The sequence below is a fragment of the Drosophila bipectinata genome, chromosome 2R, assembly GCF_030179905.1.
Source record: "Drosophila bipectinata strain 14024-0381.07 chromosome 2R, DbipHiC1v2, whole genome shotgun sequence".
Lineage (NCBI taxonomy): Eukaryota > Metazoa > Arthropoda > Insecta > Diptera > Drosophilidae > Drosophila > Drosophila bipectinata.
This window is the reverse complement of record NC_091737.1, coordinates 11,681,536-11,709,167: the sequence shown is the minus strand read 5'-3', so window position 1 is coordinate 11,709,167 and position 27,632 is coordinate 11,681,536. Positions and strand designations below refer to the sequence as shown.

Below are 27,632 nucleotides of genomic sequence, written 5' to 3'. Positions count from 1 at the left end.
TGTGAAATGGTTGATTTTCGGGTGGGCATACGAGTCGGGGATCGAGGGAATTGGTTTCATTGAGGTCTTTGATTTTGCTCGTAACTTGCTTTTCCATTTTATCTTTTATTTTTTTTTTGTCGAAACATACTTTTGGGATTGTGCCGAAAAGCTTTTGAAGCGAGTGGACAGTCACGGTGGCACTTTAAATGCTGGACAAATATTGACATGGAAATTCGATGAAAAGTTTTTGGAAAAAAAACGAAGCGTCAGCAGCATGTTGTATTCAATATGCATTAATTAAAAGCTTTTAAAGTTACCAAAACCAAACAAATCGCTACCAAGTTTTCCCGTCTAGCCTGGACAAGTGAAAAAAATATAAAAAATTTAATGAAAAACGAAACGCCGTGGCCCGTCCTCCCCTTTTTTTGGGCCAAACTTGTCAGTTGGGCTTCAAACATTCTGTCGGCAAGAGAAAGTTTGCCAACTTTCGGATCGCTGGCAGGGCACGATTTTCTGTTTCTTATTAAATTTCATGGAAGCTAAGGGTGGACGGCGAAAATTATATTTATTTAGAGGTCATTTTTCTCATAATTTTTTTTGGAGACCTTAAAAATCATCGACAGTACCAGCAGCGTTTAATGAAAGTTCTTTTTAATTAATGATTTTTAAGGGTCCTTTATTTTGATTGAATCAAATGGTACTTCCTGGTGGAACTTGTGGAAGTTTTGGCATGTGTCTCTCCATACTCTTTTCTTTTTTTTTTTTTTTTTGACCCGCTCACGCATCCTGACAGCCTGGGCCCAAAGAGGCACTTGGCCCGGCCAGAAACTGGCTAGAACAATGAGCTCCCTCATTGGCAGCATGAATAGCAGAGTGGGTGTAGGGATGGGGGGGGGGGGGGGGGCTTATGGAGACCACAATTGAACTGCGGTGGGCATCGTAAGGCCGCCGTAGCTTTTGTTGCCATGCGGATGACACTTTGAACGCGTGTATGTGGCAGGTCCTGGAAGCCCGGCTGCTGCCATTGCTCCCGCTGATAATGAGGAATGTGAAATGGAAAAGGGACAACTGAGTTCAGCTTCAGATTAAATGAAAGTCAAGTTCCCGGAACAAAGAAAGCCCAGTGTACAGATGTGGGTCAACTTTGAGCAAGTCTTAATTATCTTCAAGAATTTCAAATATTTTAATTGGGTCTTACCAGGAATTGAATCGATTTATTGTAGGCTTAGCTGAGCTCCTAATTGACTGATAATAGTGTATTATATACCTCAAGGTATCCTAGAAATCCAATTCCCCGATTAAATCTCTGCTCAATCACAAGTCCACCTGTCCACCCCATTAATTGGCTGCCATCAATCTTAATCCTTGAATGTCGTATGTCCTTGGCCGATTACGTCCCATTGAGTCAACACTGAGTACCATTAACGATATTATCATCATCGTTGTCATTGTGGCCAAAGCCAGTACAGTGACTGCAATAAGTGGGCCCACACGTATTCACACTCGAGGACAACAATCAACAAGCAGATTACAATAAACACACAATCGATATCCAGATTACCCGCAAAACGCACATTTACATTCTTATTGCATTCCGTGGCCAATTGAGCATTTGTGTAACGTTTACAATTTGCAAATTTACAAATGCTGCCCACCGCCCTCGATCGACCCATGACCTGTGGCCATGCCCCCTCATTAATTATGCGTGTCCCGAAACGGAATGCTTACTGCATATTTAACCTGACAGATTGGTCTTTAGTCCAGCCACCTACAAATTGCTACTCCTTTTAAAATAGCAATTTGTATGCAAAGTTTTTGCACAAAGCTCGGCAACCCGGAGATTTTCCCCCAAAAAATTAATGTGAAATAATTTTTGCAGTTTCCAGGAATCGGATCATGGGGTGATATGGGGACATCCCCTGCTTAGACATGTTTATGGGCCGTTTCGACCTCTCTGGGCAGTCGTAAGGGATTCAACACGTGGCAGCTCAGAACAGAAAGTGCCAAAATGGCCCACTGTCTGACTGAAGGACGGAATGGAATCCTCATTTATCGTTTGCCAGCTACTAATTTACACTCAAAGCACTCGAAATGAGCAAAAAGGACAGGCAGGACGAACAGGACGAGCACTGCTACTGCGGTCGTGTAATTAAAATGGAATTGTAGCGCGTGCCAAGGCGCACTAAATGGAGACGAAACGAGACAAATGAGAAATGCCGAGCACTAACTGGGCCACCAGGGCGAATACGTAATGCCGAAATGCAGGGCACATCACGTATACGCAGCGTAAATACGCATTAATTTTGGTCTCCGACATCTGCAGTACTAAACTGCCACAAGACACAATTCTATTTCACCCAAACAAAAAAAAGGAAAGTCTGTACCCTTCAATTCACATCAATTCAGCTTAGGTGGTACGAATTGAAAAAGCTCGTCCCGTTCGGGGCATTAATTCAACTGTCATGTCCCAGCAGCACTCAGAAGTTGCAATGAGTTTTAATTACTCTCAATAAACCCGCAAAAAAAATGTTCACTACAGGGAAAAGTTTTTGCGGTAAATAGAAAGTGAAATAATTGAATCCTCAAACTTTGTTCAAGCCATGGCAGTGCAGTTTTCAAATGTTTGCCTTTAAATATGGTTAGTTTGGAATTTTTTCTAAACTAGCAGTAGCACCTAACAACCTGACACCTAAGTTGGTAAGGCCATTAATTACTTTGCTTTCCCTATAAAAATAAATAGGACTTCCAGCTAAACGCTTTGACATTATTAATTTGATTCTGTCAAGTGTGTTAATTGCACACACGCGTGTGAAAAATATCTAGTTTCGCTTAAAGAGCAATTAATTAACAAAAAATTTAATAAAACTTTTGGAAAGATCCTGACAATCTGTCGCTGAGAATTGAAATTTCTATAAATCAAGAGTATAATTCACTCATTTGGTTGTATTTTCCATGAATAATTAAATATTTCGCTGTGCTTACACAGCTGTAGAACTTCTGGCCGAAAAACAAAAGTCAAAAGCCCGCCGAAAGCGCCAAAAAGAAGGCTAAGCAGAGGCGTAGCAGAGATCCCTTCTACACATTCCCCCCTTCGTCATTGTTTTCATGGCAAATTTCACCTTCGACAATGTCTCTCTGTCTGTTGCTGGCATTTCCCTTCATCGGTTTTGCTTTCTACGCTCTGTTGTTCTACGCCTCTCCTCTGTGTGGGTCTCACTTTTCCTTTCTGGCTGTGTCAAGCGGCAGTTAAACGGTATTCGACGTTTGCCAGGACGAAACAAGGACCCAAGGGAAGCGCAGGACGAGCCGCGGCTGAGAAGAGGAGCTTGAAACAAATGCCTAATGCCTACAAAAACGGGCAGCTCAACTGTGTGGGTTTGTTGTATGAATACACTGGGGGAAATCTTAAGGGTGAAAAATAAACCCTAAAAAGCATATTTCTGGAAAAAGATTTCATCTTAAATATGTAAGAAATATCCTTGTAAAGGTAACATTATGTTTAAAATACTTATACTTCCTAAAAGCTTCAAAGTACCGGATATGGAAATCCATTTTATGTAAAAGGTCAAAGAAAAATCCACTCTCATATATAATATTTATATTTAATGTATTTTATAATCCTTTGATTTTTCTCAGTGCCAGTGTGCCTGTGTGTTTATCCTTGTTTGCATGCCCTTCTGTCTGTCCATCAGTCGCCTCATTCTGTTTACTTTCGTTGGCTTCGTCTTCGTATCTCAGCCTCTTAGTTCCGCCTTTTTCTTTACCATTTTTTGGCCGTAAATTAAGCTGAAAAGATGGCGGGGCAGGCGTTGGGGCAGGATACGAGGCAAATGGCCGAAAGCGGCAACATTTAAGATAAATAAAAAATAAAAATCCCGCTCAAATCAAGCAAAAGACAGGACAACAACAAGCAAATGGCAAAGTAATTAAGTATGCTCCCTACTTTTATAGAATAGAATTTTTCTTACATTTCTTTTTACAATATTTTGCACTTAACAGACCGAAACCAAGACCGAGACCAACATCGTTGTGGCTGCCATTCTCAGCAGACTAATTATGATTATGATGATGCCCACTCATCCGCCCACCACCCACTTATACCACCCACCACCCACCGCCCAGTCCATGGCCTCGATTTTCCACTTCAATTTGGTTTGGCAGCTGACTGACATGGAATTTCATGGGTTGGCTCGGAAGGGCAAGAGGAGTGGTTGCCCCCAAGGTGCTGGGGGGGGCGGCATGGACAAAATGTGCGTGGCTGCCGCATATTTGTTGCACGGCACGTTTAGCACATCGTTACCTGTGCGTAAGTGGTTGGGTGGTTCCGTGCCTGGCGGGTGGTTGGGTTGTTGGGTGGCTGGACCGACAAATCAATATCAACAGGCCGAAAATTGTGTTTCAAACACATTGTCCTGGACGGTTAAGTGGTTTTGAAAAGCCAAGGCTACTGTTGCGGTTTTTATATCCCAAATTAGTTACACAGCGAAAAAAGGCCAGAGTTTGTTATAGAATTTAAATTATAATTACATTCAAGCTTTGTTGATGTTGTAGGTAATATGCGCCGGAGCCGCCATCAGATCCTCCTCGGCCTGCTCCTCGCCGTGCTGCAGCAGTTCCGCCGGAGCTGGATCCTTAGGGACCTGGTTATCCGGCATCTTTACCTGCATATCGACCGCGAAAAAGGAGTCATCAAAGTTGATCCTGTTACGCTCATCATTTTCGAGATACATTGCCTTGGGAGGTGTGGACCCGCCCATGGCCTTCTCGTAGGTGTTAAGCCACTTGAGGTTGAGGTTTATGTGCTTGGTCGCGGCGTTGAATTTTTTTGGCTTCTTCTTTGGCTTATCAGCATAGTAGTTGTGCTCGAGCTTTTGTCCCAGAGGCGGCGGAGCGATCTTCTCCAGCATCCGACTCTTAGCGTCCAACTTTGGCTCAACATAGTCGAAGAGCGGCAGGTAGAAGTTGTATGGCTGCTCTGTTGGCGGAAGCATGCGCTGCTGGGGCTGGAACTGGGCCTGGGGCTGCACTTCCTCATGCACCTGGCTACTTGCCTCAGCCATGGCATCCTCCTCCATGGCAGGACCGAATATTTCACCCGCCCGCCGGAGAAGATTCTCCAATCGCTCTATGGTGATGATGTGCGGGTGAATTAGCTGTACGTCATCGTGCAATTGAGCCCGTCGAGCTGCCGGAGGCTTGGCAGACACACTGCAGCATAAGGCGCACCAAAGAAGCTGCAAGAGGACCAGGATTAAGTCCGAAGTGTTTGATTTTAACATTAATCCGTTTACTCACTATCAGCAAGCTGTTCATATCGATGTCGTCGGCCGATATCCAAGAGATTTTAACAAATCACTTTCTGGTGCACATAGACAGTGCTCCGGATGCAAACACGTTCACTTTCAGAAATCCCAAACGAAGTGAGGCCTCTTTGGAGATAGCCAATCCATTTATAGTGGCGCTCCGCGATCATAAACGGAAGCTCGGAAGTCTGCGCCAACAACGTACCAAACAACCAGTAGAAAACGAGTTTCCCACACAAGAAAATAAATATGTAACGAGCCAAACTAGACCTGCACATGCACATGCATAGGCACACACGCCAGAGTGCATAATAATGTTAATGTAACAGTGATGCCAAAACCAATCTTGAAGCTGGAGTTGAACAAACTGGAAATGCCACCATCCAACAGTTTGTCACTCATAATGAGTCCGAGCTATTGCCCGCTGCCTCGGCGTCGAAATTGTCCAATTTGAGGCGGTGGCCAGGGAAAAATCGGGCACCTGGTGAGCAGCTGAGTGCAAGTGCATTGACCCAGACAATTGCGAGTATTTCCGCAGCAATGGGAACGAATGTGTGAACCCGTTTCAATTGTTTCGGCTCATTGCCGTAAAAGTGCAAGTTCAAAGCGACAGGAAATGCTAAACGACAGCATAATGGGAGAAGTGTAACGGCCACAACTCGTCCGTTGACTCGATCATCAAAACATGTTGTAAAAGTTTATTCAAAAGTTCATTTCATCTATCACGATTACCGCAGTTCGGGCCATCCCTTTAATATTATTTATATATTATTCCATTCCTGATTGTATGTTCTATAAACTTTGTATGTATTTTTGGTTTTGTCACTAAACTGACACTAAACTGGGGCAGTTCATTAAACTGCAAAGCCACCCGTTGGCTGGATGGCACGTATCGCATTTCCGTTGCGGTCTAAATTGTGCATATCAATATTTATAGTCGCCGCCCCCTACTATTCCCCGGATTGGGCTGCAATATTAACACAAAATCAATAAAACCGTTTTAGAGCTCATTGAATCGTTAAAGGACAAATAACGAACCGAACCCACCAACTCCCATGACTTATAAATACCAATACCAGACCGCCGACCGCCGACACTTGAGGGCGCAAAAAAAAAAACACTCTCGGCGGCCGTTTGGAGGAGCATAAGCCATTAATCATATATTCCCTACAAAGACAGCATTAAAAATACATCAAAATGTTTGGGGACTCGCCATAAGCATAAACAATTTATTATTGTTCAGCTTACTGCAAGGACATTTCCGTTTCTATAACCATCGTCAGAGATCCCTTCTAAGCCCGGTGTAATCCTTCTGGGGCGACTTCTGATGATGAATGGCTTAGACATGTACGTCTTTCCAATGTTCGCTTAATTAAAGCTATTAAATTGTATCCTGCCATCAATCATTGGTGGGGGGATGGGCGGGGTAACTTTTGGTGCTCACTATTGGCTACATTGGGCCATCATTAGGTCAGACATCATGGCCCAAGGACCTGTTGAGGTTCATGCAGGACTAACATGTAACATATCGTACTGCCCCAAGCTGGGATCTGATGGCATACTTTGGTGCTTGTATGGAAAAGGTCCTGGCCCTGATAAGGCATCCCTTTACAGGTACAAGCTTTGATTTTATTTATTCATAATCAATCCTTATGGATTATAAAAATTTGTATGCTTTCTTATCTCAAAGTGTAGCACAAAAATCAAAGCGGAAATCGTGTTTTCTTGGTGGGAAACTTAAAGTTACTTTCATCTCCTGGCAACATTGATGTCCTCCCTCCAGCTTCCTCGTTAATGTGCCAAGCCCCTCACGTTGTAAAAGCCTTCTCCCCCGAAAAGCACATTGTTGGCCCATGCGTGGCACCCCGTCGCCGTGTGGCACATTCATGCATCACTCGTCGTCGTCGTCCTTCGCTAACTTTCATGCAACAACACAGGCACAGATACAGATACTGGAGAGCAGATACAAATACAGATACAGATACTGCATGTGCCAGTTGGAGGGTAAAACAAGCACTCGGCTGGTGGTTCCATTGTCATTGTTTATTATGCCAATTTGGCTGGGAGCAACAAGCTCCAGAACCAGAGGGAAACCGGGAAAACGCACCAAAATCAACTGCCATCTGGGGCACAGAAATCGAAACATTGGCGCCGGCACACCCGAAAAACATTTTCGCTTTGGTGGAAAATTCGAAAATGATGTTTTCCCTCATGACTGCTGTCTCTGGGCCAATTTGGAATTCAACAAAAATGGGCTTGCAAAGAGAAAAAGCAAATTATTAATATGAGTGATGTGGGTGAAACGGAATCGGAGTGCCTCGGAAACTGGGAATGTTTGTTGATAGAAATCCTCGAAAGGAAAAAAGAAAAAAAAACTTGGCTTAAAGCTTCAAGAAAGCAAATTTGCAAATCGTTATCTACTCCCCCTTTTTTCCCATAGAAACTGCTGCAGCTGCATTTGCAATTTGATAAAACCAAACAAAAGCCAGTGCCGGGCTGATGGGCGACAATGGGTTCGGTTTAGTTGTTGGCATAAATCAAATTTATTTTCCATTTTTCCTCCAAACAGGCATACACACTCACAGCAGCCAGCTACCAGAAGGAGGAGCTATAGAAACTTGAACTTACTTCAAGAAAGTTCCGAGCTAAATAAATATTGAAAGAAGGAACAACTTTTGCCAGCCAAGGATGGGTAAGCAAGCCAAACAAATCTGGCTCAAACATATTGAATTGAAATGTAAACGCTTCCCAGGATTTTAGTTACCTTTTCGCCGGCCAAGGACTCTGCATTCAAATCACTTAAGGATGCTTTGGGCTAAGGGGGGCTTTTAGCCATTTGCTAATTAGAAACCAGAAATGGTGAAAGTCATTCCATTCAATGGCCTAAAATACCCTGCGGTTAGGTGTTAAAAGACCAATTTAAAAGTATATGATTTTTGACACAAGAAATGAGAGTAGATACTCCGGAAAGTGCAATGTTAAAAGCTTATGAATACGTGTAGCTGTGGGTTCATTTATAATTGCTCTTGTGGCACACACAGATTGCAAGTGTATCTCGAGTGTCGGTTAAGTATCTTTTGGTTGCATGAGCAAGTGTTCCCGTAGATGTGAGTGCGCTCAATAAGACAAATGAGTGCTGTGAAAGTGGAAGCTGAGCAGGAGGCCTGTCACCTGTCCATCCGACACACCTTTCCTGTCCAAAGGCCTGCTGAGGGTCATTTATAACCGGGCCAGGCTACAAAACATTTAAAGTGTTTGCCCAAACATGCAAAAAGTTTTAGGGTTGTTGGTTTGGTTTGCTTTTGGTTTAAAGCATCAAACTTTTCAAAATGGCCAAGTAATTGGCCAGAAACGACTCACACTCTGGGAGCAGGGCATAGGAGATGGCTGGGACATCCTATTTTCCTGGCGAGAGGCTCATTATGACGGGATTGGAATCGAAATTGAATTTGCCAACCATTAAGCGAGTATTCCATTTCAGGCTTATACACTTTTTATATATTTTTTCTTGGTATTCCACCATCGACTGTCATTGGCAGCCACTGGCAGAGCACTGGGGACTTGTTTACCCGCCTGATTGCAGTCGCCCCGTAATCAAATTGCCAGCCCCAGGACCTGCCCAACTGAGCAGGAGAATCCTAGCCTAATGAATCTAAATCTGTATCCGAATCCGAATCCAAATCCAAGACCGTATGAATGGCTCCTTGAGGAGCAGGCTCTTGTTCGACGATTTCAAAACTATCAGCAACAGATTGAGCCTGAATGTCCAACTTAAAGCAAACTTTCCTGGGGTCAAACGTCTTTCGCCCCGACGCTATCGATCGGGTCCTTTTTACACTTTGCTGACTTTAAGTGTCCTCCCAGCCCGCCGCTCCTTAAGCGCTGTCGTTGTCCTGCTCGTTATCTCGCGCTCGCTCACACTCTCTCTCTCTCTCTCGCTCAGTCTCTGACCCCACGTAATTGCATGGCCAGGACTATTATTATGTGCTAAAAGTGTTATGGCTGGAGGAGAAGCCGAAAGGAATATGGCAGATAGCAACAAAGAGCAAGCCAGAGCCGAGCAGCAGCATTAACATTATAAATTGTGCGATGTCCTGGCAGTGTGGAGATAGGGATAAAAACGCCAACAAATAAACTGTGCCGACTAGCTATTATCCTGCAAATCAGTGTTATGTATTTTAAGATTTATTTAACCCTTTTTGTTATTATTAAAACCTAAGGGGTTGTGGAATTTTATTTAATGAGAAAGTAAATGATAATTGTCCTTTCGGCCAAAATGTATGTTTTGAGTTAGTTTATAGCACATATTTAAGGCAAATCTCCACCGATTTGGGAACGGTTTACCATTTCGGAATGAGGGCTAAAATATTATTCGATCTTCATTAAAATATTTCAAAAATAGAAAAAACGAATTTTTGGTAAATTTTTGGCTGATATTATGATGTTACCCCTTTGAAAAATTGGAAAAAATGGATCAAAATTTAGTAGATCAGATTTTGATTGAAAATGATTCTACTCAAAGATACAAGGTCGGGAAGGTATAACATTTTTTGATCTTCCGACTATTACCAAAGTTATGAGTACTTTCCCATCGAGAAATGTAAAAAATTGGGACAAGAATTTTGAAGTTCATTATTTACCAAAAATGTTAGTTTTTAAGGCACTTTTCAGTAAATACTTCAACTATTTCTCAACCGATTCAAAAACGGAATACCATTTATTAACCAGGGCTTAAATGTCCTTTAATCTGCATAAAAAGATGAGGAAAACTAAGCAACAAAAATTTTAACCAATTTTTGGCAAAATTTATGATGGTACCCCTTGGAAAATTTTAAAAAAAATTGGTCAAATTTTAATTGGCCAGGTTTTGATTAGAAATGATTCTACTTGAAGTTAGAAGTTCGGGAAGGTATAACATTTTCAAATGTGACAAATATTAGAAGAGTTATGGAAAAAAATGTCTTACGATCTTCATAAAAATTTTGGGAATGTGGGTTTTTGGCCAAAATGTATTTTTCCATTCACCTTTTGGCCAATATTTCAGTCAAATCTGAATCAATTTCGAAAAGGTGTATCATGTATGAATCAGGGCATTGATTCATACATTGATTGGGAAGTGTTTATTATACTATATATACTATATACTAGATTAATATTTAATATTAATCTTATGATATGTTTATTTGCCGAAAGGACTCTTTCATACCCTTCTTTTTATTTATCTGGCATATGTGTGGGTATGTGTGGGCGTGGGCGAGGGCCAGACTTTGCTTTTATCTGGCAATTTCAGGCACTTGATTTGAATTTACGATTGCCGCTTATTGCTTTCTTTTGGAGGTTCACTCAATCGTCTTCTAGGCTCAACAGTTGCTCCTTTTGGCCAATCCCCGCTGTCTGGGATTGATTACGAGCCCATAATTACGCATGCTGTGCATGGCTGCCACTGTGGCACTGAGCAATGAGCAATGTCCTGTGTAACTTATTGCCTGTAACTCCGCACTTGGCAGTCGACCCGGCCCGAGGAAAATTGTTCACTCCACATCCATCTAGCTCCTCACTCGAGTCACCTGTATATCTGATTACTTCTCGCACCTGTTTGTTCCTGGCCTTGGCATTATTTAATTGTTCATTTAGCAGATAGGGGCTGACGCTGGGCGGCTGGGTGTGGGCGGTGGTTGGGCCTCGTCCTTACAGCTTGGCGCTGAGGTCAGCACAAAACTGTCTATGGCCAAAAAGTAATTAACAAATGTGGCAGGGCCAAGTCGACTCCCTTGGCAACTGCCAGATCTCATTTAGTTGAACACTCGGAGAAATGTTTGCTGAAAGAACAGGTGAATAAATATCCTGAATATCCTGAATATTTTTCTTTCTCTGCAAACGTTTTTGTGTATTTGAACTTGTGTGGGCTTAGAGAAAAACGAGTGGAGCTAAAGCCTAGCAGTTGAAAGCTTTTCATCTCAGTTCTGTGTTGGCCAAAAACATAAAAGTAGTTTCTTTTTTGGATGGTTGGTTGTTAATCCCACACGCCATGGACCATATATGAATTTATTGATTTTTCTTGGCCAAAATGGGTAGTTTAGTGCCACCAGGACATGCCTCCCGTTACATCCGGCTCTTTCTTAAATTGTGTGTAAAATTTTGTAGGAACCGTAGGTGGGATGGAAACCGGGGCAACCCAGGGATAAGCATCTGGATATTGACAGGCTGCCAACAGGCACTGCCTTGACCTGTCACCCACACACACACACACACACACACTCAAAATAAAATTTACCCTTAAATTTAGAAATTCGCCATAAAACTTAATTGTTTCTAAATACAAGAAAAAATTTCTAGTTTCTAGAAAAAATTTTCTGAAAACAAGAAAAATTTCTTAAATCAAAGAAGTTTTTCTCAAATATAGAAATAGTCGCCATAAACTGAAATCGCCCTAAAATCAAGAAAACTTTTCTATAATTAAGGCAAATTATGACTTATTTTCAGGAAATATTTTCTTAATAATAGAAAGGCTCACCATAAAATTTACTAACCCTAAAAAATAGAAAACTGTTTCTACAATATAGAAATCCCTTTCTTAAAAAGATACTAACCCTAAAAAATAGAAAACTGTTTCTACAATATAGAAATTCCTTTCTAAAAAAGATACTAACCCTACAAAATAGAAAACTGTTTCTATAATATAGAAATTCCTTTCTAAAAATGCACAGTGTTACCCTTTAATTTAGGTAACCCTAGAAAATATAAATATTTTTTTTAATATATAATTTTTTTTATATTTTATCTCTGTCCGTGGTCGGCACCCAATACATTGATATGATTTTAACGCATTAGTATTAGAATAGCAGAAAGCAGAAAGTAGGCTCTGAGCATGACGCGTCATGACGTTTCACACACTTATACTGTGTGTGTGGCAGAGCACGGGCAGATAAATCCATACTGATCTATATTATATTTTATGTATAAAGTTTTAACATGTTAAATACAAAAAATCATGTTAAGAAATAATGTAACGATATTTAAACTATCTCTAAGATGTTGACATTACAAGTTACAAGTACAAGTACAAGTACAAAAAGTTTATTTAAAAAGTGCTAATTGATTCCTTGCTGAAAAAGATAAACTGAGAAGCCTTTTCTTTTTTTTCGCTGGTAAGTTACTAAAAACGTTACTAATTTCATAAGTAATTTAATTTAATTACTAATTAAATTAATCTAGAGCTAATTGTGGAAAGACATGATAGATCTTAACATCGGAAAAAAGCCAGAAGGTCTGCTGCATATGGCAAAATTTATCATTTGAAGGCTAAGGAGAAAAAGTTATCAACTGGTAAATTACGCCCCACTTCAAAGGTTAAAAATAATTTCCCAAATACATTTTCAGGTAATATGGCTGATGTTCAATAGTGAAGAGGTGAAGCTTAGCCTTGCAAACGCAAAATTTGATCTTACTTTTGAGTGGCGCAAAAGTTTCTTTTTCTAGGACGATACAAGTGTAGCTACACTTAGCTTAGGAGGAATTGCCCATTCTTAAGCAGAATTGTGAAGACAAATTGGTAATATTTTTTATACATTAATTTTGTTTTATTTAATGCATTTATTGAATTAATTCTTAGATTGTGGCAATTTTTTCTCTCATTTCGTTAAAAGAAAGTCCAGAGTTTTATCTTACTAAAACATTCCCTCAACAAAGCGAAGGTAATAATTACACTACCTTAAAAGATGTTTTTAAACATTCACGATTAAATAGTATATTAATATATTTATATCGCAATATTAATTGACGTTATTTTCCACAGATAAAAAGGACGCAAATGATTCACGCTATTCTAGTCCCCACCAAAAGGGGAAAACATGGTGCTACTGGAAATTTATAAGTCAAGTATACAATTCAAGATTCGAGGGTCAAATTTATTATATACCATAAATAAAGTGTTATGTGAAAGTAAGAACTGAAGAGAGCTATCAAAGAAAACAAATGTAAATGTAAAAATAATGTAAAAATATGTAAATGTATGATGTAATATGTAATGTAAAATGTATAAATAAAATTTCTAGAATTTAGAAAAGGTCACCTTTAATTTAAGAAATATTTGTATATATTGTAGAAAGGGTTATTTTAATTTTAGGGCGCCTTGCCCTGGGGTTTAGAAAAAATCGCCATGAAATCAAGAAATTTTTTCCTTAGTTTTAGAAAAGTACTTTCTAAAACCTAGAAAAACAAACCCTTAATTTAAGAAATTTTTTTCTATTTTTTAGAAATTTTTTTCTTATTTTTAGGGAAATTGGCCTTAGATTTTAGAAAGGAAACGCCATTATTTTAGAAAAATTTACCCTAAATTTAAGAATTTTTTTCTATTTTTTAGAAATTTTTTTCTTGTTTTTAGGGCAATTTTCCTTATATTTTAGAAAGGAAATGCCATTAATTTTAGAAAAATTTACCCTAAATTTTATGGTGCGGTGCCGTTGAAGACAAAAATAGGGCGAATTTCTAAATCTTAGGGTTAATTTTTTTTTGAGTGCACACATCAGGATGTGCCACATGCTCCTTGCCCTTGCCCCTCCTCTTTTGGCTTATTATTTCGTTTATTGATTTCATATGCTGCTCCTGAAAACGGAAGCACTTAAATTCCTGCGGTGTTTCCGTTGAGTAACACAAGCGAACAGCATCCACCAACGTCCTGACCACGTGCTCTCTTGCCAATTCTCCCTCCTGCCAAGGCCTAAAAATCATGGCAGTCACTCGAGCTCATTGTCACACTGCTGCTGGGCATTGATTGGTCTGATTCTTTGGTAGCCTGAAGGGGCAGAACTCGGAAAGCAGGAGAGGAGGTAAAAAGATGATGCCACATGCGGTGCACCGCAAATGAACATCATGCTGGCAGAAAGCTGGCCAAAAGTTGGCATTGGCAACGCTCGTGGTTGCTCCTGTTGCTGTTGCACTCGAATTGTTCCCACTTGAAGCCGGAAACCAAAATCCCGGCTCCCACTCACACTTGCCCTGACATGGAGACATGGTTAGGTAACCCAAGAAGAAACCTGGTAGTGTGTGTGTGTGTTTGTGTGCAACTCTTATATAACCTTTAACCCCAGGGATTCCAGAAATGTTAACATTTCATTATGCTGACACAAAAGGTCAACACAATCTCCTTGGAAGTTCATTTGGGGTATTAACATTTTCAGGATTAAGCATCCAGTTAAATAATTGAAATTCTAATCAAAATTTAATGTTGGATTTCAAGTCCTTACTAACTCGGTTATCCTGGCAACTATTCTCCAATTATTTGGCATTTGGATTGGTTTATTGGTTGTCTTTGGACGGAGGCAAGCTAGGATTACTGTCATCAATACTTCCTGGCCTGGTTGTGCCATTTGCGGCCATAGTTTGTGGTTTCTTCATCCCTTTGAGCCTCGGGTTTTCCACAGCTTTTTCCCTTACTCACTCAATTTTCACAGCCTTCATGGCTTGAAGCGTTTGGTTTTCGTTTTCATTTTCATTCAGGCTTGCCATTTTTCCTTTAATTTTTTCTTTTTTTTTTTTTTTTGGCCAGCTACGATTCTTACTTGACACGGGCTAACATGTTTTGCTTACTAACGGGGCTTGTACGTTGTTTGCCCACAGCCACACACAAATAACGGTTGTTGCTCCTTATACGGTCTGAAGGGAGCGAAAACTTGCCGCCCCCCGGCACCGCAACTATGCGTCCTTGTTACGGATCCTTGTTCTTGTAGCTTGCCCTACTCTTCCCGCCCTCCACTCGACAAAACGTACCATTGAACATCCTGGGCAAAAAAAAAAAAAGAAAAAATAAAGGGAAAAGAGAGAAAACCCTGCTCCTTGCTTGGGCCTCATTTTCATTTAATGTTTTACAGTTGAACTGTTGCTTCTGCCTCCTGCCTCCTGCCGCTGCCTCCTGTTTCCGCTTTCTTTTTCGTCCTCCCTCGCACAGTTACTCGCTACTCATTTCCGTTTCCGTTCGGCCTGTTCGAGCTGTTGGCAACCGTTACTTGTTGTTATTGTTGCCCCTGCCCCTGCCCCCCTTCAGACTCGTATCTTGTTTGAGAGCTGCCACCTGCACCTTCCGCTCCGCTCCTGTCCGGTCCTTCTCCCCCCTTCCTACCACCCCAATTAACTCAAAAGTCATTTAATTTGCTGCAGCCATGCAATTATTTATTGCAATGCTGCAGGACCTGATTTTTCGTATATCCTTTTAGCCAAAATGCTGGTCGCTATTATAAAGATGCCTTATTGATTTTCCTCGGTGAGGAGGCGTGTTGAATTTATTCAGGAAGAGATTTTTCATTCGAGTTCCCAGGCACGTTTTCATATACTTCAATTGTTGCTTCCTTGCGTCCAAGGACACACACGAACAGACTCACACGCACATAAAAAACTTTTCTATTTCCGAAACCGAAAACTTTTCCATTTTTTTTTGAGTGAAAGGTCGACGTGGCTGCTTCTTCTGCTGCCTCTGCTGATGCCGTTTTCGCTTTCAATTGAGCAATTTCAGCTTATAAAAGCCAAACGAAACGAAAACTCACAAAAAAAAAAACAAAATAAAGGAAAAAAAGGACAACCGAAAATTCCGAAATTTGGCTTCAATCTCAGTTCCAGCAGCTGATGCAGCATCCTTATTTTTTGCTCCTTCTTTTATGAGGACAACGGCGATGATCAGGATTCATATTCAATTCCGTTTTCAGTTCAAAGTTTTTATAGTGGCTGGCAGCGATTTCTTTGAAAAAACTTGCCAATTGCTCTTTAAGCGATTTATGCAGGAAAATTGCAGATTATCCTTAATGGACATAAACTTTTATTGGAAGTGAGAAGAGGTTAGGAAATCCAAAAATGTTATGGCATATTTAAGCACCTGATTGCCGAGCGAAAATTGGCTTTTTGCCATTTCTAATAGCCAACTTTCTATCTAACATTTAAATATTTATCTTGGCACTCCTTTTCATCTTGGCCTTTTTCAATTATTTCAGGCAAATAGAGACTTTTTTTCTCCGCCGATTTTACCTTTCCACTCTGACCTGTGTGTATTTGCTTTCGTTTTTTTACACTTGACCTTTTTGCCACTTTCCTAATTTTTTGTTCGGAGCCTGGGCTCTTGGATTTTGGCCTTTACCTGGCGATTATTTGCACGCAACATTTGCTGAGAGATGCTCAGCTAATTCGGTGCGGCACTCACTTGTGAACATAATTCCCTGGAATACCAATATGCTTTAGTTCCGGCCCAACTTTCATTATATGACATGAATTTTTAATCAAAAGAAACACAATCAACAGCAGCATCCTCAACAGCAGATGTGGCACGTGTATCTGAATCTGTCGTCGTTACTGAGTGTGTGTGTGTCTGTGTGAAGGATGTGTGGCTTATTGGAAAGAGTCGCTTTATTCCACTCACTTATTACTCCCACTTTTTCCCGCAAATTACTCATGTGCCTTACGTACATATGTCTATTTGAATGGGCGTAAAAATATTCCATAGAATGTTCCGAATACATCCGTTTCCTTCTGAAATATCTAAACTTTAATAGGTTATGGAGAAATCCACTTATTTTTTATTAAAAAATTATACCTGTCATAAAGTATCTATTTTGTTTAGTAACCCTTATAATGGCCCATTTGCAAAACTGATTTTTATTATCATTTTCATTTAATCCCAAAGATGCCCCGAAATCTCCTCGATGCACGGAATCCAGAACCATTTGTTCGACCCTCGTCTCATTTGTATGCAATGTGCGTGTTTCTCCGACTCGACTCGACTCAATTCTCTTTCTCTAGAGATTCTCATTCTCGCTAGTCCTTGTCCCGGGAGGAGCCGTACGCGAAATTGAAAAAAATTGTCTATCTTCGTGTCAAGGCAAATTGGCAGCCGGGCTTAAATGAAGTGCTCGATGGGGATGTTCTGGATACTCAGGACAGTGGCTCAAGTGCACGGCGGGGAGTAATTAGATGTCCTTGTCCCTGTCCTTGTCCTTGTCAATTTGCAAAATAATGCGAATGAACTGTTTTCGCCAAAATAAAAAGAATAGCCCCGAGAAGTAACACAAAAAAGCACAGATACCTTCGAAATTTATGGCCGGCAATGCATAATGTGGCATCATCAACTCTGTCTGCCGCAGTGGCAATAAACGCCAAACAATTGGCCACTTAAGCGGATGCCATTTTTGGCCAGGATACGGGTAAGGTGTATCCTCATGCTTGCCATGTTCCTGTTCCAAGGATATGATTCTGTGCGCGTGCACAAGTCCAGAAATTTATGTGCATTTTTATTAAACTGTTTAGCAGTAGCTTCTGGCTGCCAGAATTTTTCAGCATCCTGGTCGAAGGACGCAGGACGCACCAGGCACCAAAAATATCTTTGTATTTGCGCTTGATTGGGTTGCGTTCCTGACCTGGCAGAGGGCGGAGGAATTATAAAAACAAAGTTTGTTTTTAATAGATTGATAAAAGGATATACCCTAAGCAACGGGTATTGTAAAAAGTGCATTTGTTAAGGAAAATAGCTAAAAAAAACTTTAAGAAACTGTTGAATTTCCTTTCAGGCGTTTTTATTTGGAATATAAAGAACAAGAAATGAATTTAAAGAAAAGGATAAAACCAAAGACTTTGGAAAAGAGGTGTCTTTCTCTTGATTCTGGAAATCAAAATGAAATGAAAGCTGAGCTGCGAAAAACTTTGCTTTGATGAAAGCGGAAAAGAGGAAGCACCACACTTTAACCGTTAGGTGGAAGACAATCAGAAAACGCACAAACACAAACACACACCCATACCCACAAGCTGAGAAGGACATACTTTCACACACACACACATGCGAATGGGCTGCGCTTTTGAGTTGCAGTGAAGCGGAACGAGCGCAACGACCGTTAGCAAAAGTAAAAGCGCCAGCAAAAAGGATACACGGTAAGCGAGTGAAAGAGAAAAAGAGTCAGACAGAGATAGAGAGAGAGAGAGAAAGTCATATAGAGTGGAAGCGACCGACTTAAGCGACTTACTTTGTCTATTTTATTGGACAAAAGCCTTCGCTGACGCGCAACAGTTTTATCTCCATCTCTATCTTTATTTTTATTTTCATTTTTATTTTCATTTTCATTGTATTGTAGTTTATGGGACGAGGCAGCGAACTGTGCCGTTAAAGCTCCTTACCTCCCCACCCACCCATCACTTATTAATTAGAGCACAAGGACTCGTGGAGTGGCACGCATATTTTGATTTTTTTCGCTGAATCTTATAAATATCATGTATGCTGGAGCGATGGCAGGACGAAGCATTAAATATATATGGCATGCATATATCCGGCACTGGTACAGGAGGTGGTGCCTCTGAGAGCACCAGAGCACCTCCCACCTGTGGCATCCATTTGGCAATGCGGAATAATTATTTCATGCGCGTTGTTTGCATTGGGAATAGCCAAACTCCACTGGACCGCACGAGAGGTAAAGAAAAGGGACAAGGACTTGGGGCCAGGAGGGACAGGATACTTACTATCCACTGCGTTAAAGTTTCCTATGTGTGAGTGTTGGGTAGCCACAGAATCTTTTACATGGGGGGCCACAAAAAAAAAAGTTTGCAACTTAAACTTTTTATATGAAAATTCTCTTTCTCGAAACCAGCAAGTTTCCCATCCAAGTTCTCCCCCTAATGGAACTCAAACAAAGTCGACCCTACGCCCCTGGATACTCCTCCTGGCCACTGTCCCAACACGTATGGTCTATAAAAAACGCTTTCGCCTTATGTGTGTGCTTTTGTGTACAGTGTACCATACAGTGTATGTATGCTCCCCTCCTTCCGACTCCGGCGTCTATTTATGTATTTTGTTTGTGTTTATTAGTCGCCTGTGTGTCTAGAGATTGATGGCATGTGCCGAGAAGCCCTGGTCGTGTGAATATTCTTTAAATGAAAATCCACCTTTTCAATACTTGGACTTTGATACCTGGTAATATGCTTAGAAAGACTTTTCTTTGCCAAGAAAGCAGTCTGTTAAAAAATGCATTTCTATGGAAACATATCAACTTTCTATGAAATAATGAAATAAACCAATTATGATACATAATATACAATTAAAAATTTCAAAGCATCATGGAAAGAGTTTTTGGAAGATGTATTTATCAGCTTCAATGTTTAACTTATTTTTCTTAAATTGTGGTTGGTTTACAAATTCTATGCATTAAAAATTTACATTTTATTTTATTAAACCATCCTTAGAGCCATAAAAGCGATCACCTCTCCCGAGAAATGCGGCTGTAAACATTTCCCTCTTAGCTGTTCCGGATCCGGCCCTATTTTTTTATAGTGGCCCATTTGCTACATTTTATTGTGGGTTTCCTGGATTATATAAATATTTTTATGCATGTATGTACATACACATTTTTGTACATCGGCGCTATCTAGGGCTTTTCCTATTTATTTTTTATTTCACACATTTCTGCTTTGCACTTGACTTGTTCCGCAATTTATTTGATTATGGATGGAAATGGTAACATAACGAAATGATGGATGGGGAAAGTAGTTTTTCACACTACTGAGAGTGAAATGGAAAACTAAGTTGCCCCGTTCCGAGGCGCGTCATCAGTGAAACTGGAAAACGTTTAAATTGTTGCCTGCACTTTGCATCTGGGCGACTGCCAAATGGCACACAGCTGTGAAAAAGGCTACAAAACAAGGGAAAAGGATACGTGAGAAGGCAGGGACAATGACTTGCACACTAGCACACACTGCCAAACACGAGGGGCAACAGTTTGTTTGTTTAAGTGCTCGAAACTGGCGCCACGTGCAGCTGCCAACAATTCCGCAGGCCATGTTTGCATTTTGAATGAGCCCGCGATCAAGCAAGGGGGCAGGCGGGAAGGGGCAGGTAGGAGGCCCAAAAGGACGGGAAAGAAACGGAAATGCAACAGGACGAGCAGAGTCCTCCCTGGGAGGCTACCTCCTGGGAGATGGTTTAAATATTTAGCCAGGCCAGGAGACTCACTTAGCTGATAAATCCACTCCGCCATCCGGCCAACAATGAAATTAGGCGTAAGCGGCACCCACAACACGCAGTGAGAGAAAAATGGTAGTACATTTATTAAGTTTATATCCAAATATCCACTACGAAGCATAAACACAAAGTACCGGGTATCATATAGTCAAGACTTTAGCCGCTAGCCACTAGAGTCCAGCATTAAACCACCCAAATATTAATAACAAATTCATTGATTTAAGCCAAATACTCTTCTCTGTAATATTAGAAAGCATCATGCAGCTAATTCATGACAATATTCGGTGGCTTTTGTGGATTTTATGGGCCTATCCAAGCACCAAAGCCATATGCATGACACTGCCGTTCTGGTCGCCCGTTCCCATGCCCGTTCTCACTCAAATTGCCATCAGCAGCTCATAAGACCGAGGGACTCAAGACCCGAGGAGTGGCCAAGTGGCAAAGCAGTTAGTGGCAGTGGCAGTGGCAGAACAAAAAATTGGCCCCCGATGACGGAAGGGGGGAGACACATTGAGTCCGGGTGCTCAGGCGGAAACGGAAGTGACAGTGTATGAAACAGACAGATAGCAAAGGAATGTCAGAGGGGGCTATGGGAGTGGGGCAACCACAGGTATTAGGTGCACGAGAGCGGCAGTACCACAAAATAGACATAAATAAGAAACGCACTTGGTAGTAAGGCGTAACAATTTCATCGTTATCGTGTTAGGACATGGACGATGTATATATACATATATATATATTTATTTTGTATATAAATTTGCATTGAAATTGAGGCAAGACAAGGGCCAACGAAGTGTGGAAAACAGATTGTCAGGCCCAGTATAAATAGCCCTGGTTCAAAGAGTTGAATCCTGTTGTGGCATGCCCCAGTCTAAGTCTTTAATGTTTGCCAATTTGTACGCAAAGCCCGTTTTATGGCAGACATTGACAGACTGCAAGGATAACTTCCCCAGCATTTTCAAGGTCCCCCCTAAAAAGTTGAGACCTCCTAGCAAATACTTGCACAATATATTTAACCACTTAGGGTCACTTGAACTTTGGACCAACAAAGAAATAAACAGAGACATGAATAATTGGGGTCTGGAATGGATAAAAACAATATACATTTAAGCGCAAATAAGAGGCTTGACTTTGAATTCAAAACTGAGAAATAAATAAGCCGTTCAATAGTCCATTCAGGTTACAGGTCATAGACAATAGATTGGGGTCATCAAACGTTGAGACCACGGCTCTCCCCCAACTTTCCGAGTTGTTATTTTTTTCTTGGAGAGATTTTCTTTTACGCTTATCGAGATGCTAGGGGGGCTGATTTATAAGCTGACAATTTGGCTACTCAAGGACAGTCCGCACAAGGACGCCTCAAGGCTTCATTAGCCGGCGGGTTTAGCAAGGACATGCTGGCAAACTATGCTAAGCGAAGAGATTCAGCTGCGTTTTATTACGCCACAAACAATCTATGTATCTGCCAGCGTTCGGACCATTATTTATATTGTGTTAAGCACTTTAGTACATCCTAATGCCTAAGCCAAACTCCAACATGGGCGAGACACGACCGGAAGGGGCACAGGAAGTGAAAGGCAGGGCCGACTGCACAAGGACATCGGCGGTTGCACTGTCCAGAGACATTGGAACGTGTCTAAAAGGCGTGAAGAGTGCACGTAAACCCGCAAATTGCTGCTAATAGAGTGCAAACAGTTTCGAGCAGGATGCTGTCATCGCAAAAGGAAACTGCGAATGGGGAAATGCACTTACACCTAAACTCAAAAAAAAAAGAATAGACAAAACCAGGACAGCGGAAAATTGCACTTACCTTGAAACTGGTTACCAGGTCGTTTTTGATGAACGCCCCAAATCGCAAATATCCTGCCAAGGGATTCCACTTGGCCAGCATTCGGCGTTCGGGGAATTTCATTTTTGTAATGTGGCCAAAGACATATTTTGCGTGCCACCAGGAAACTATTTGCCAAACCGAATCCCCATACTTGGTCCTTGTTCCTTCGCCCTCAAAGTCATAGTGGATGTGCCAAAAACGAAACGATTTTCGAAACAATTTTCCGGTCGGCACACAAATTCACGGCATCTGTGGCTTTGGCGAAAATGGCTCCTGCCTGCTGAAATATCTCTCTTAACGCTGAAATTTCATTAGTTCACGCACGGAATGCAGCAACAAGTTCGGGCTTTTGGCATAGCTCTTGGCCCACCAAAAATCATAAACCGAAAACTCGAGCCAGCCTGATGAGTTTAGATTCGCGGCAAAGTTAGTTAGTTAGCCTGACGGGCGGCAGTCTTGAAACTTCCTGTTTCAAGGGTTTCCTAAAGTGCTGCACACGCGGCGTATGCGTAACTAATTCAGGTGCTCTCGTGTGGTGACTTTCTCCATGGCTTTCCCCTCCAAGAAAGGGATAGAAACACCAGTAGAGAGAGTTGGCTGTAGAAAGAGCGAGAGTAGAACCTCAGACCTGCGAAAATCAGCTGCTCGTCCGGAACTGTCTCTGTTTTCTTTTACTATCTGGGCTTCAACGGGCCGTAATGTTGCCAAATGTTACCTACTAACATTTCAAGCTGTCTCTAAAAGAGAGACAAAGTTCCTCAAACCCTTAAAAATATCCTTCCATGTAGATAAGAAAGCTAGATGTGAAGCTTTAACAACAAGTTTATCAGGACATCATAACATAAGCTCCTTACAATTTCTTTTTAAACCAAAAGCTTTTTGTTAACTTTCTCCAAAGCTTGTTTAGACCAGATCTAAATAATGGTAATAAACTCGGGATTCATAAAGGAGAACCCAATGAAATCGTTCTGGTCCAGATTCATCATGAAAAGCTTGTCTGTGGGAGTCAGATCCGTCTTTTCTTTGGTGAAGACCTCATCAAAGTTGCTAATGTCCTTGCGATGTTTCTGGAAAATAATATACATATTTTATTCTTAAACTTAGACCCTTTTTAGTCCTTACTATCTTTGGCTTAATGGGCGGATCCATTTCACAGGCCTCTGCTTTATCCCAATCAATATTCCGGAAGAAAGGATGTGTGGTTATTTCCTGTCTGGCATAACGTCCTGCGCCCAAGCGATTGTTGGGCTTTTTGGCCAGAAACTAAGTTGATAATGCATTTTTATAAAAGATATTTTATTTATAGGTTGTTATACACTTACGCTTGTTATTATATCCATTGCCTCTTGACTAAAGTGCTTGGGAAACACGGCCTTTTTTTCCTTGATATTCCGAAACACGGTGGTCTCATCATCGCCTTCAAAAGGAGCCTGTCCGGCCATGAACTCATAAAGTAAAACGCCATAAGACCACCAATCAACGGTGGTGGAATAGGGATCATAGCTAACAATCTAAAATAAGAGATCCTAGACTTAGATCTTTATAAAATTTAACCCAAAACCCACCTCTGGAGCCATGTAGTTAGGAGTTCCACAGAAAGTACGAGTTCCCTGACGATCACTCACACCTTCCTTACTTAACCCAAAGTCCACCAGCTTAACATGTCCCTCACCATCCAGTAAAATATTATCCAGCTTCAAGTCCCTGTAGATAATGTCCCTCTCATGAAGGAAAAATAGAGCAATGGCTATCTCCACGGCATAGAACCTAAGAGAAGAAATAGGTAAGGAAATCATAGTAGATCCTTAACTTCAAAAACAAACTCACGTAGCCACAGACTCCTTAAATCTACCATATTGCTGCATATGGTACATAAGATCTCCACCTTTGCAATACTCCATAACGAAAAACAATCGATCCATAGTCTGGAAACAGGAATGCATGGAGACAAGGAAAGGAGGACGTCCTGACAAAGCCAATATCCTTTTCTCATTCATGGGCAACTCCATGTCATCCGTCTGGATGATGACATCCTTGCGTAAGACCTTGACGGCATACAATTCATCGGTACCACGACGTTCTGCCAGAAGGACCTTTCCAAAGGATCCTTTGCCAATGGTCTTGACAAAATTAAAGTCAGCAGCTCGAATCATATCCCGTTTGCTCATATTATGCGGCATGTCCTTGTTGTCCATGCGACGTTTATCATTAGGACGACGATCGTGCTGGGGTTACAAAAGTTATAAGATATTTTAGGCTTTTATAGCTTTTAAATACCTTGACTTCATCGCGCAGACGGGCCATGTCATTTATTGCATCCACACAGGGAATGTTATAGTGCTCTCCCTCGACTTGGGAAAGAAACTTGTACCATCCATCGATGGGTTCCTTTTGAAGTTCCTCCATGCTAAACGAGAAGGAGCCCATGAAATCGTTGCGAGAAGTACGATCCCAATCCCAGACTTCGATTAGAAGACGTTTCTCACGATCCTGCGGTTGGAGTTCACTAAAATAATATAATTTTTGTACTTAAATGTTAATCGAGCTTAACTATAAATTCTTACAAAGTAATGGTCTCATTAAAGACAGGATTCAGGTTCTTCTGGATGGTCTTGGTCTTCTTTTTGGTTCGTCCTGATCGATCAGGATGCATTTGCACAGCAATATAGGGATCGCTGAAGCCATTAGTATCCATGGGAATCAGATTAGCAGCCTCCTTAACTGAAAATGATGTTTATACATATTTTCTACATGCATCCTAAAAAGTAAGTACTTACTATCCACCTTCAGATTGTTGCCCTTGAGCTCCACGTAGAGCAGCAGTTTACCCCTCACCTCGCTGATGTCGGCACCACACATGGGTGGCACCATCTCCTGGCACGACTGGTGCACATTCAGGTTGCAATCTAGACCAGGATTTTAAGATTTCTATATAACATTCATATTCACAACTCACTTTCGCACTTGACTCCTTGATGGGCCACTCCATGGAGCAGCAAACCACACTCATCGCAGAAGGTGGGCGTGGTGTAGGTGGTGGAGATCCAACCATGCTTGACCTTGGCGCAGTCGGCATCGAAATCGGTGTCCTTGCCAGGACACTTGAACACTACGAACTTGCAGCACTTTTGATGGATGTTGAAGCGGCACTCTAAACGGGAAATATTCTGTGACACCCTTGTAATGATGAAATTTTAAAACCTACCCTCGCATTGATAGCCTTGCTTGCCAAAACCCCTAATCCCGTCCACGAAATCCACAAAATGCAACAATGCGAAACGGAAGACCAGCGCAAAAAAACAGTGAGTCAGAAAAAACAACGGAAAGGGAAAGTATGTCAGCCAGAGGAACGCTAATTAAATTAACGATGGTGAGGCACACAAAACCCAGTCGAAAATCTTACGCAATGCGAAACAGAACCGAAAATCTCACCAGATAAAGTCCTTGCAGTGACCACAGTAGGTTGGCTGCTTAAAGAATCTCACTCCGAAGCGATGGCCGTTCACCATCTCCAAGCCCTTTCGCTTCATGGCGCCCTTCCTCAGACGGTTCTTCATGTAGTTGACGATATTGGCCTCGCCCGTGATGTCCAGTAGGTTTAGCGGTCCCTTGCCCCCGGCTGCTCCACCGGCGGCAGCTCCTGCCCCGGCGGCTGGGGCCTTGGGTCCTGCCGGAGCAGCCGGTCCTGATGGGGGGAGCACCGTGGCCCCCGGAGTGGCAACAGCAGCGGCAGCCATCTAACAAGAACTCAGCAAGCTATTAGCCAGAAAAAAAGCTGACTCAGACCGCGCGGCTTCAGGCCCGTTTAGAAACTGAGAACATGACCTGGCCAGACCGGAGAAGACCCCAAGACAGTCTAAACAAGCAGCCAACAAAGTGCAGACACATAGCTAATAGAAAAAAATATTGGCTATAAGGGCGACTGAGACTGAGAGGTAGTAGATCTATCAAAGAAACAATACCCTGTAAGTAATATTTTATTTAATATTATAGTATCGAAAGCTCTTTAAAAGACTACAAATATTAGTCCCCATGTCCCCACTAATCAGCACTCATCATGGCGCATAAAGAGGCACTTGCTCCAAAGCGACACAATCATCTCTAAGGGCAAACCACTCGACGGCAACCTGTCAATCGAACCGAGAAATCATGAATTCCAAACTAGAAAGGACGGCAAGGATAGCTGGCAGAAGGCAGGAGGCAGGTCCTTGCCAGCGATAAGTGTAAACAGTTTGGGAAAGGTCAAGAAGGTGCTTACCTAGCCAGAAGACAAACACAATATCCAACATCCGTGACATCTCGCAGGACAACTGCAGCAGTTGTGACGTCAATGCCTCGGACCACATGCACAAATGGCCAAAAGGGGGGATGGCTGAGACAAAGGGGGAGCTGTAGGGTCGTGGGGGGTCGAGGAAAATTTTGCTACTTCGGCAGTTATGTGCAAAAGTTTATTTGACGTTTGTCGATTGTTTATTTATTCACTGGCAGTACTGATTAATTTATGCAATTGCCAGCTAGGCACAATTTCTGTATGATTTAACGCCCCCCTGCCCCAGCCCCCTGCCCGACGGAAAGCAACCCCCAACCCTTAACCCCTAACCACCAGCACCACCACCCTCTGGCCCTTGGCTAAAAATAGAAATAGAAAACGCAAAATTGAGCACAAAGTGCACACAGGACACAGAAGGACGCTCGCAAGGCAAACAAACTAAAAGCTTTGCTTTGCTTTCTTTTTTCTTTTTGTTTTTTCGCTGCGGTTAGCTGAAATCTAAACCAAAACAACTTATGACGTGGCAAGAACATATAAAAACAGGGGGCAGGGAGGTGGAAAATGCATTTAAGCGGAAATGGAAACCCTTTGTCAGCAGCAAATGTCATTAGAAGACGACCAGACCAACCGACTGGTCCGATGAACGTACGTATCTGGATTTGCAGCACGCGTATCTGTATCTCAGAAGTGCACTCAGTGAGTCGACAAATATGCACCCGGAGATTGCACACCTGTCGGTTAAAAGGGGGCTGCCCCAGGGGCAAGGTGGCGGGGAGAGAGTTGCAAATAGATTCCGTTGCCGTAGCATCTTGGGTTTCAATTTACGTCATCATTTCCATGGCGTCGCCAAACAGTTTTCCTTGCTGCCTTTTTTCTCTGTTTGCAATTTCACAAAAGCAGGCCAAGCCACAAAGATAGAAAGCGCGAGAGCACGAGAGAAAGCATAGGAGAAAGTTCAGTACTCTCAGGAGCAGATAGAAAGGCTCTCTTTGTATAACACATTTTATTACAGGTTACTTTTAGTTATTTACTTTGAATTTACTTTGGATTTATTTTCTCTTTGAATTTCTTTGATTTTGTTTGCTTTTGGCCATAGGTTTTGTTTTTCTCTCTTATTTGGACATTTGGCAATTCACTTGGCTACTTGTTAGCCAGCTTTGGTGTTGTGGTTGTTGCTTTTGGCCATTCTTTGTTGACCTGCGCCCTTAACACCTATTGATCTGCATCACACCTGTCGGGAGTGACTGAGTCTGGCTTAAAGAAAGG

The 27,632-nt window shown here is 41.7% G+C and overlaps 2 protein-coding genes and 1 long non-coding RNA gene across 4 annotated transcripts; 1 reads left to right on the top strand and 2 right to left on the bottom strand.

Moving 5' to 3' along the window:
* Positions 1-4,480: 4,480 nt before the first annotated feature.
* LOC108132925 (uncharacterized) lies at positions 4,481-5,387 on the bottom strand. Its single transcript, XM_017252508.3, has 2 exons — positions 5,278-5,387; positions 4,481-5,216 (listed from the first exon to the last, which is right to left on the bottom strand). The coding sequence occupies exons 1-2, from the start codon at positions 5,293-5,295 to the stop codon at positions 4,512-4,514; spliced, it is 723 nt and encodes a 240-aa protein (XP_017107997.2). The 5' UTR covers positions 5,296-5,387; the 3' UTR covers positions 4,481-4,511.
* Positions 5,388-12,177: 6,790 nt separating this feature from the next.
* Positions 12,178-13,546, top strand: LOC122321244 (uncharacterized). Of its 2 annotated transcripts, XR_011442435.1 has the most exons (5): positions 12,178-12,433; positions 12,501-12,611; positions 12,666-12,837; positions 12,898-12,979; positions 13,081-13,546. It is a non-coding gene; the product is annotated as an uncharacterized lncRNA (long non-coding RNA). The 2 variants fall into 2 exon arrangements; XR_006246028.2 differs by having other exon boundaries at positions 12,180-12,433; positions 12,898-13,546.
* A 9,356-nt stretch (positions 13,547-22,902) lies between these two features.
* Positions 22,903-25,917, bottom strand: inaC (inactivation no afterpotential C). Its single transcript, XM_017252413.3, has 11 exons — positions 25,529-25,917; positions 25,302-25,333; positions 25,053-25,247; positions 24,874-25,002; positions 24,661-24,817; positions 24,374-24,602; positions 23,924-24,321; positions 23,662-23,863; positions 23,419-23,607; positions 23,219-23,359; positions 22,903-23,163 (listed from the first exon to the last, which is right to left on the bottom strand). The coding sequence occupies exons 1-11, from the start codon at positions 25,831-25,833 to the stop codon at positions 23,011-23,013; spliced, it is 2,130 nt and encodes a 709-aa protein (XP_017107902.2). The 5' UTR covers positions 25,834-25,917; the 3' UTR covers positions 22,903-23,010.
* Between the last annotated feature and the right edge of the window lie 1,715 nt (positions 25,918-27,632).